At 43.1% G+C, this 10,227-nt stretch overlaps 1 protein-coding gene across 1 annotated transcript; it reads left to right on the forward strand.

Moving 5' to 3' along the window:
* Positions 1–8,179: 8,179 nt before the first annotated feature.
* Positions 8,180–9,148, forward strand: LOC103208221 (olfactory receptor 8U9-like). The gene is given in 1 exon segment (XM_042782705.1): positions 8,180–9,148. A coding segment is annotated over 1 exon segment (969 nt).
* The last annotated feature ends 1,079 nt before the right edge of the window (positions 9,149–10,227 follow it).

Genomic DNA, 10,227 nt, shown 5'->3' on the forward strand with positions numbered 1-10,227 from the left:
GACTCTTTTCTTGTGTAAAAGGAGTAGTTGGGAAAGATGATCTATGTAAGATGACTTCCAGACCTGGTGGTGGTGGCAGGTGCTGTTGAGTTAGTTTCAACACATAGTAGCCCTTTGTACAACAAAACAAAACACTGCCCGATCCTACACCATCCTCATGGTCATTGCCATGCTTCGGCCCATTGTTGCAGCCACTGTGTCAATTCATGTTGAGGGTCTTCCTCTTTTCCATCGACCATCCACGGTTCCAATTATTAATGGATATTTGCAGCTGTTTCTTCTCATTTTGAGTTGTACCACATCAGCAAATGAAGGTCCCAAAAGCTTTACTCTATCTAAGTCATAAAGATCAGCTCTACTATGAGGAGGCAACTCCTCTCTAGTCATATTTTGAGTGCTTTCCATTCTAAGGGACCCATCTTCTGGCATATGTTAGACAATGTTCCACTGCTATTGAGAATGTTTATAGAAGCCAATTTTTTCAGAAGTAGGCCACCACATCTTTCTTCCTAGTCTGTTTCTAGAAGCTCTGTTGAAACTGGTCCACCATGGGTGACCACGCTGCTATTTGGAATAATAGTGACATAGCTCCCAACATCACAGCAACACACTAGCCATCATACACGACGGGGTGGCCAGACCTGATAGTCACATGAAACTTGAGCCCTCTGAGTAGTAACAGTGAACTTATATGATGATGGGCAAACTCCATTCATAGAGGCAATTATAACTCTACATTTCTTCCCAATACACATCATTGGAGAAATAAAGGTGGCTCAAACAGGAAACAAAATGCCCTTTAAAAAAAAAAACAGGAAACTGTCCTCAAGTAATGCTGGGGAAAGAATAAATAATGATAATTCTTGAAAAGATCATCAGAAAATCTGTTGGTCAAGCAAAGCTAAATTTATTGGACCTACTGTAATAAGAAGGAGCTCCCATCCCCCTTTACCCACTCTGGAAAGATGTGCGCCATTGGGGAAAATAGGAGAGTTGTACTCCTTGGGGCTGTGAACTCCTGGGATGGCTATTGGCTTCTCCTGCCTCCTTGTCTCAGTGTGGCTCGCGCGGTTACCCAGGTCACTTGAACTTCCCGAAGAGAGCGGACGTTCAGTCTCAGTCTCCAAGGAAACACGACGCAAACTATAGAGCGTCTAGAGGGACTAATTCCGCAAGGCAAACTGTAACTCTTCCCTACATGCTTCACCACTTGGTTTCGATTACCCGCAGTTTGCCCCGCCTATAACCTTAAAGGATTATATCATATTTCTCCACTCTCCTCAGCCCTCCATTGCTTCCTTCTCGATCCTCACTCTTGGGTAATGACTTTCCTTCTGATTTCACCGAGGAAATTGCAGGGATCAATAAACTCACAAGTTCACATCACCTCATACTCATCTACCTGCCTCTTTCCTGTAACTATGTATAAACTGCCTGTCTGAGGCCGATTCCTACACTTGTGCACCCAATCCTATCCCTTCTCATCTTCTCAAGGTATTGCCTTGAGTAAAGCACTGTGTTTTTTTTTGTTTTGTTTTGTTTTACTGATGAATGAATAATTGAGTTTCAAAGGAGCTCTGGTAGCATAGTGGCTAAAGCACTTGACTGCTAACCAGACGGCTGGCGGTTCAAACCCACCAGCCACTCCAAGGAAGGAAGGTTGGGCAATCCTACTTCCGTAGTGATACTGCCTCGGAAACCCAAGGAGGGGTCGCTACGAGTCGGGGCCGACTTGACGGCACACAACAACAACAACTGGTAGCATAGTGCCTAAGGCACTTGACTGCTAACTAGAAGGCTGGCGGTTCAAACCCACCAGCGACTCCTCGGAAAGAAGGTTGGGCAATCTACTTCTGTAGTGATACTGCCTTGGAAACCCAAGGAGGGGCCACTATAAGTTGGGTCTGACTCGACAGCACATAACAACAGTAACAATTGTAGTAAGAATACTAAGTATTGTGAAGATGAGGCCAGGCCAGGCATTGTCTTGTTCTCTCGTACATCAGGTCATCATCAGTCAACTCAGTGGCAACTAACAACCATAGTAAGAGGGTGACAATGGTGGTTCTGTGACAACATTCTCAACTTCCATGTGGGAGACCCAGGTTTGATTCTTCATGGTAACCACCACCCATCTGTCAGCTGTGATCCTGAATGGGTTTCAGCAGAGCTTCCAGACTAAGATAGACTAGAAGAAAAACCTGGTGATCTACTGCAAATCAACCAATGAAAACCCTATGGATCACCATGGTCCAATCTGCAACCAATCATGGAGATAGTATTAGAATCAGGCAGCATTTCGTTGTGCATAGGGTCATCAAGGGTCAGGGACCAGCTCCACAGTAGCTAACAACAACACTAGGAAGAGAGAATACCACCATGACAGTCTTATTAGTGTTTCAAAGGCAGGAAGCCAGGGGAGGATATTTATAGGGCTTCAGGGTCTGGTCTCAAGAGACATAAAATGGATTTTATAAGGCAGGGTAAAAATCAGGGTTGTCAATGTTCATGACATTATAGTCTAGGATTGGCTGGCATGGGAAGGGGAGACTCTGGAAGAAAACCTTGATTAGTAAATCGTTGTTTGATGAGGAAATTCTTTATCCAGGTGAGTAATCTATTGCCCAGAGAAGCAAATTGTTTTTTCAGATAAATTGGTTTGCAGGAATTTTATGAAGCAAGCATTGAAGTTATTTGTTGGTTTGCAGCCATATCTTCTTGTACTTCCTGGAACAGTTAGTTAAGTCATGTTCCCACAGGAAGTCTCTGTTTTCAATCCCAATTGTTAAACTTTGTTGGTATGTTGTTGTTGTTGCTGCTTGCTGACTCTGGCTCATGTCAGTCTTCTATGTAACAGAATGAGATTTGCCTGATCTCATGGCATCTTCATGCCCTTGGTGTGTCTGAGCCCATTGTTGCAGCTGTTGTGTCAACCCATCTCATTGAGCATTTCCCTCTTTTCTGCTGACCCTCTGCTTTACCAAACATGATGTCCTTTTCCAGCAGCTCATCTTTCCTAATGATGTGTTCAGAGTAAGCAAGTGAAAGTCTTGCCATCCTTGCTTCTAAGAAACAGTTTGGTTATACAACCAGGATGTTATAGACATAGATGATCTCAATTTCCAAGTTCAATTTATTATATTGAAAAAATGCTATGAGCGTATATGCTCTCCCCGTGGAAACAGAACTTCACATCCTCCCACTAATGGCATTGGGCTTGGGCTTTAATACTACATGTTTCTCCCACCCCATTCCCCAGAGTGAGCAGATGACTGTTAATGCGGAAATAGCCTCAGCTGGGAAAGAGTTCATTGCCATGTGTAGAGAGAGTCTATCTATGCCCTAAATGGTTAATTAATTCTCATCATTTCCCCAAAATGATCTAGGTTATCAAGTGGAACTGGGAACAGTGACACAGGACTATGGAAGTGCAGGGTAATTTTAGGAAATGATTTATTTTATTTAGAAAGACCAGAGTTGCAGGGCCAATTTTTACTGTACATAACTTTTAGCAAAGATCTTCCCCTTTCTTGTCTCTTTTCCCACCTCCAAACATTTTGAACTAGATGTTCCCCATGAACATCTAATCCCCAAGAATTTCAAATCCAGCTTTCTAGGATTCTTTGACTTGGCTCTACTAACATGCATCTACCCTTTATCAAAAAAGATGAAAAGATAATAATTGACATCCATTTGGCTGCTTGTTTATCCTTTACATAGTATCCTGGTTGGGATATCCTTCAAGAGCATTTATCTAAGAACATATAATATGACCACACTGCTGAGAATAGAACTTATCACAGTGCCATTCATAAGTAAGCACTAAAAGCTCATAACATGTTATTGTCTTCCCCATCTACCACCAAGGAATAAGAATGTAGAGTCCTGTGTTTCTGCATCTGTCCACTTTCTGGAAGATCCTACCAGCTGGCCTACCAGGCATAAGAACATCAGTATTTCACTTTGTAGTGAACCTTCCATGAAAGGTTTGCTAAGCAGTACACCACTGGTCAGAAAGACACTGATCCCAAATGACAAGCAGGCTTGTTGATTGCTTGTGCTTGTATACTACAAAATATCTGTAAATTAGGCAGAATTTGATCTGAGTCTGTCTTTTGTTGCAATATATCACCTGTCAATCAGGTTTGCAAGAATGGGATCATATAGAACCTTCTACTAATGACTGAAATTTCTCATATTAAAACATATGAATTGACTTAGGTAAGTTGGCCAAATGGAGGGTTGGGAAGTATGAGTAAGCTGTTCCTTGGAAGAGTCAGAAAGAGCCCTACCTGAAAGGCATGGAGGATCTGAGTTCAGATAGACGAGATCTAACTGGGGCCATATGCAAGAGAAGACATTTGCACTTGAAGAATGTATCAGGCAGCTGAGATTGCTGCATTAGCAAACACCAAAATCTCACTGGTTTCCAATAGCAAGACGTGCCTTTCTCATGTTTAGTCCATCATAAGTCATCTTCACGAGTGCTATTTTCACCCCAAGGCTCAGGCTAACATAAGAGAAGCCCTTATCTATATCCTGGACCTTGTTAGTATTCCAGCAGAGGGAAAAGAGGGAGGAGGGCCCCACACGATGGCTCTTAAGGCTTCTATATTCAGAAGGGACACAAATCACTTCCATTCCTACTCTGGTGGCCAAACCCAGTGATGTGGTGGATCTTAATTTAAATGAGGAAGGACAAGAAATAATCTTTCTTCTCCGAAGGCTATGGAACCCTGGTGGTGCAGTGGTAAATTCTCGGCGGTAACCTAAAGGTTGGTGGTTCAAACCCACCAGCCACTCTGTGGGAGAAATGAAATGAATGGGTAATCTGTTCCCAAAGGGAAACTGTGGGTCAGTTCTACTCTGTCCTATAGGGTGGCTGTGAGTCAAAATCAACTTGACAGCAATGGGTTCAGTTTGGGGTTTGTTGTTTTATCAGAAAACTGCAGGCATAGCATTGACTATTTAGTATCATAATGAAATCAGTCACAAAGAGTTAGGGTAAAGGAGGGTTCCTGAGCAGAGTATTGGCATAAAGAAGGGGGTGTTTTTTGTTTTTTGTAGAAGATGCATCAGGAAACTTGTGTAGGTTGAAATGCAATGGGAAAGGCCATATTATCTCTATAGGAGAGATTCAGCAAGTCTGTCTGAAATGAATAAACCCTCTTTCCTGCAGGAAGCCTGGGCAATCCAGTCACCTGCAGAGACTCTTTCCCAGCTCAATAGTCTAGGGACTGAATTTCTTTTGCACAAACAAGTCATTTGCTTAACAAGGCCCTTTTCTTTTCACAGAGATTTCCCCAGAGGTTGTAGAAACCCAAAAGGCCAGGCTCCCTGAGGAGAGAGCCAATGTCTTCCTTCCTGGCCTACAAAGAGTAGTCTCTACATTCTGTTCTCATTAGACTTGGTCCTCCAGGCCCCAAACTGTCTCAGCGGGTGTCTGTCAAAGAGTTGTTTTAGAACTGTGACCAGTTAGAAATGCCTTAAATGCCAACCAATGGACACCAGCTAAATATATGATGGTATACATATACAACAAAATAACTTGCAGCCATTAAATATGATGTAGATTTTGCTTATTAATATGGGAAAATGTCCATGAGATCTCGCTGAAGTAGAAAAATAAATGACACAATAGCTTGTACAGTATGATCCTATTTATGGACAATTATATGCATTGAGAAATTTATCAAGAAGAATGTTCACAAACAAAAGACAGGCATATGAGTTGAACACTTACCTGAGGTAGATACACTCCTTGGAGAGAACAATCATGAGAGAAAGAAGGGCTGCTTATGCACAGGGAGACAGCTCAGGGGGCAGGAGTCCATGGAGGGATGGCCACAGGGAAGAGGTAACAATGGGGAGGAAGTGGGAGGGGAGCTGTTGCATTGTGGTGAACTGGTCAATGTCATGAGACAAGTATATGTGAACTGCAGTATGGAAAGTGAATTTGCTTTGTAAATCTTCACCCAAATCACAATTTTAAAAAAATTAAAAGAAAGAAAGAAAGAATGTTCATCTACTCTCATTTTCTGTGGTGAGGAGATTTCAGACGACACTTATTTTATTCTTGGGTCTTTCTGTGTTTCTTAAATATTTTACAATTAGTATGTGTTGTTTTCACAAAGACTGTAAAACTATTTTCAAGAAGAATTGCATTTTGTAAGATGGAAAGCTATCCTCGATATCGTTGAGTGAATCAAGCAATTACGGTATAATACCATTAGTGTACATATAGGAAAAAAAGAACAGAAAAACATCAGGCATGTTTCCCAGGCATGTTCTAAATATCAGAGGAAATAACATTTGAGAAATCTTACCTAGACCTTCAAAGACACACAGATGTTGATTTTCAATCTCATTAGGATTTCCAATCCTTACTGTAAGACCTGGAGAAAATGTTGACCTGTGTCTCTGTATACATCATGGTCTTGAGAACCTGTTGAGCTCATTAAACTGAAAATAAAAGCTGGCAGCGTAGGGATATTTTGAATGAAGAGGGTCTGTCCTGGCAGTGGGACCTTTGGTGGGCAATTCTGCTCTTCAGGGATAGCTGACAACCCCGCACAGACCCTTGTCGACTGCACAGATCTCTCCAGCATCCCTCAGAGACAAGCTGCGGTTCCAGGCCTGCTCCTGGGAGAGTCACTAGTTTCCATGGGGCACCCATCTGAAATCTAGGAATAGGGTGAAAAAAGCCAGATAAGTTAGGAGTCTTCCTAGAAAAAAAGGACTCTCAGAACTTCCTTAGGATTGTCTGAGAAGTTCTCTCGATAAAGCTGGTCAGAGGCCATCAACAGAAAGAGGAGAGAAATATCTTGAAGTGGTAGGTTTCCAACAGCAAGCTTCATGGGGGAATGGCTCCTGCTCCTCCTCAGGTAAGTGGGCTGCGGGGCATAATCTCATCGTCAGTAGGGGCTCAGATTCCTTTATCGTCCCTGCTTCACAAACCATTAAGCTCTTCAAAGCTGAGCACCGGTCCAGCACTCACCGACCACCAGAGAAGAGCCAGGGCTCAGAACAAAGAGAGGAGTGCCTGGGTGGTGCAAACAGTTCCCGTGCTGGGCTGCCAACGGAAAGAAAGGTTGGAAGTTTGAGTCCTCCACCCAGAAGGACCCTCGCAAGAAAGCCTGATGATCTACTTCTCAAAAATGAGCCATTGGAAACCCTAGAGTTTAAGCATATGATTATAAGAACAGATTGAGTTTGATCCTAGTTTCCTTAAATGTCAGCTCTCTAACTTTGAGCAAGTTGATGTTGTTGTTGTTATGTGCCGTCAAGTCGGACCAGACTCATAGCGACCCCTCCTTGGGTTTCCAAGGCAGTATCACTACGGAAGTAGATTGCCCCATCTTCCTTCCGAGGAGCAAGTTAATAATCTCACTAAATATAGATTGGCAGGATTTTTGTATCAGAAGGGGTGTGTGAAATTCAAAGAGCTGTTTAGGAAATGAGCTACACATTGCATGGCTCATAGTGGGTGTCCAGTTTATTCCAGTTTCCCCTTTCCACTTTCATGGTATTGTCTGGGGGCATTAAAAGGGCTTCAGGGTCTTCTGGAGCAGCAGAGGAAAAAGGAGAGTTAGGAATAGATGGAGTATATGGAATGTGTGGCTAATTGCCTCCGTAAACAACTGCCTCATCAAAGGGAAAATGCAGAACAGAATTCCAAGTTCTTATGGACTTTCTGAAGCCATTAAGGGCAGGCTGAGCCCCTGAAATTATTGCTATGCATATTCTCAACCACAAAACTTTAAAGAGTTATGTATCCAAAAATGGGGGCATGGTTCAGGATACCACAACAAAGATGGCCCTTGAAAACATCTCACTGAATAAAATAAGTCAGTCACATAAGGACAAATACTATATGATCTCACTTACAGGAAATAAGCAAATAGAAATTAAAGACTATTAGTGGTTAGCAGGATGAGCGGAACAGGGAAAGAAGGAGTTTCTGCTTAGGGGTATTGAGTTTATGTTAAGGGTGATGGAATGATATGGAAAAGGATAGAGAGAATGGATGCACAACTTCAGTGTCAATGAATTGTACATGTAGAAATTGTTGAGATGGCATAGGCTTTGTTATGTATTTTTTCACCACAATTTTTAAAAGTAGGACGTGGAGAGGTGGGCCTTCAAGAACTAACTCTGTGTCTGCCTCTAGTGTAAAAACATGTCTTATTTGTTCTCTCTGCAGTGGCAGGTGGTCATGGGGGAGAACTGCACCCAAGTCACACTGTTCCTCCTGTTGGGGCTCACACAGCAGGAAGGGCTCAAGGGTATCCTCTTTGTGCTCTTTCTACTCATCTACTTGGTCACCCTCGTGGGCAACCTGGGCATGATCACACTGACCCATGCAGACCCACAGCTCCACATGCCTATGTACTTCTTTCTGAGTGTCCTCTCCTTCACAGACTCCTCCTTATCCATAGTGAACACCCCCAGGCTTCTGGAGTGCTTCCTCACCTCAGGTCAGTCCATCTCCTTTGCAGGCTGTGCTGTCCAGATGGCCCTCATGACTCTCCATGGTACTGCTGAGTGTCTGCTCCTGGCCATCACGGCCTATGACTGATTCACAGCTATCTGCCACCCTCTGCTCTAGCACACCATCATGTCCCAACACCTATGTGTCCAGCTAGTAGCAGCCACCTATGCTGTTTCCATTGCTAATGCAGCTCTGCTGACTGGGATCATCTGCAGGCTGCCCTACTGTGGTCCCAACATTATTAACCACTATTTCTGTGACACCCCACCTGTACTCCAACTTACCTGTGTGGACACTACTGAGGTTGAGGCTATCATCTTCTCCTCTTGTGCTCTCCTTATCCTCTTTACCATCACTGTTGTCCTGGTCTCCTACGCCTATGTCCTGGTGACTATCTTCAGGATGCACTCCCTGGAGGCCCAGAGCAAAGCCCTCTCCACCTGTGCCTCCCATCTCATCATCATCTCCCTCTTCTATGGCACCATCATCTTCATGTACACTCAACCAAGCACTCACGGTTCCATGGAACAGAACAAGGCCATCTCTGTCTTCTTCACAGTGGTCATCCCCATGCTGAACCCGCTGATCTACAGCTTGAGGAATAAAGATGTAAAGACTGCTCTAAAGAAGAGATGCCTTGGCAATCTGTCTCCCTAACCAAGTGTATGTACAAGTTTTTATTTAAACACCTATTTTCAGTTCTTTGGGGTATATATCTAGGAGTGGAATTGATGAGCTATACAGTAATTCTGTCTCACTTGTTGAGAAACCATCAAACTGTTTTCCAGAGAAGTTGTGCCCATTTGTATTATCATCAACATTCAATACCATTGAAGCATTTCCCTACACACATTTCTCAACTTCATTTCAGAAAACATGACCATCCCATTCAATTTCTTCTGATAGGATCTTCCTTACCTCCAAACAACCCATCTGTACATGTAATCTCTGGAAAACAGACTTAGCTTAAATCATTTCTCTTCCTGGAAGCTCCTGTATCCACTTGTGTTATGGAAGGAACAGTGTTCCTCACATAAAATATAGGTTGAAATATTAACTCTTGTACCTGCAAATATGACCCTGTTTGGAAATAGGGCTTTTATTATGCTAACGAGGTCATACCAGAGTAGAGTGGGTCCTACACTTAATCAGTTCAGAGTTATAAAAAGAGCAGAATAGACAGAGAAACAGGGGAAAGACGGGTGCCAAGAAATGCCAAGGAATGCCAAGGAACTCTCAGGAACCTCTGGGGCTACCAACAAGGAAAGACCACCCCCTGGAGCCATGCTTTGAATTCAAATTTTTAGCTTCCTGAATTATGAGAAAATTAATTTCATTTTTCAAAGCCATATACTTGTGGTATTTCTCTTATGGTTTCCAAGGGAGCATCACTATGAAAATAGATCGCCCAATCTTCCTTCTGAGGAGTGGCTGTCTCTTATGGCAGCACTAGGTAATTAAGCAGGAGCCCTGGTGGCACAGTGGTTAAGCACTGGGCTGCTAACTGAAAGGTCAGTAGTTTGAACCTATCAGCTGCTCTGTAGTAGAAAGATATGGCAATCTGTTTCCATAAAGATTACAGCCTAAGAACCCCTATAGGGCAGTTCTACCCTGTCCTATAAGGTCAGCATGAGTCAGAATCAACTTGATGGCACACCACATCAACAACAGGCAATTAAGACAATTTTGCTGCTAGTAATAGAGAACTGGGAGCTCTGATAGCATAGTGCCTAAGG

The sequence above is a fragment of the Orycteropus afer genome, unplaced genomic scaffold, assembly GCF_000298275.1.
Source record: "Orycteropus afer afer isolate SDZICR_OR568_19922 unplaced genomic scaffold, OryAfe1.0 scaffold00419, whole genome shotgun sequence".
Lineage (NCBI taxonomy): Eukaryota > Metazoa > Chordata > Mammalia > Tubulidentata > Orycteropodidae > Orycteropus > Orycteropus afer.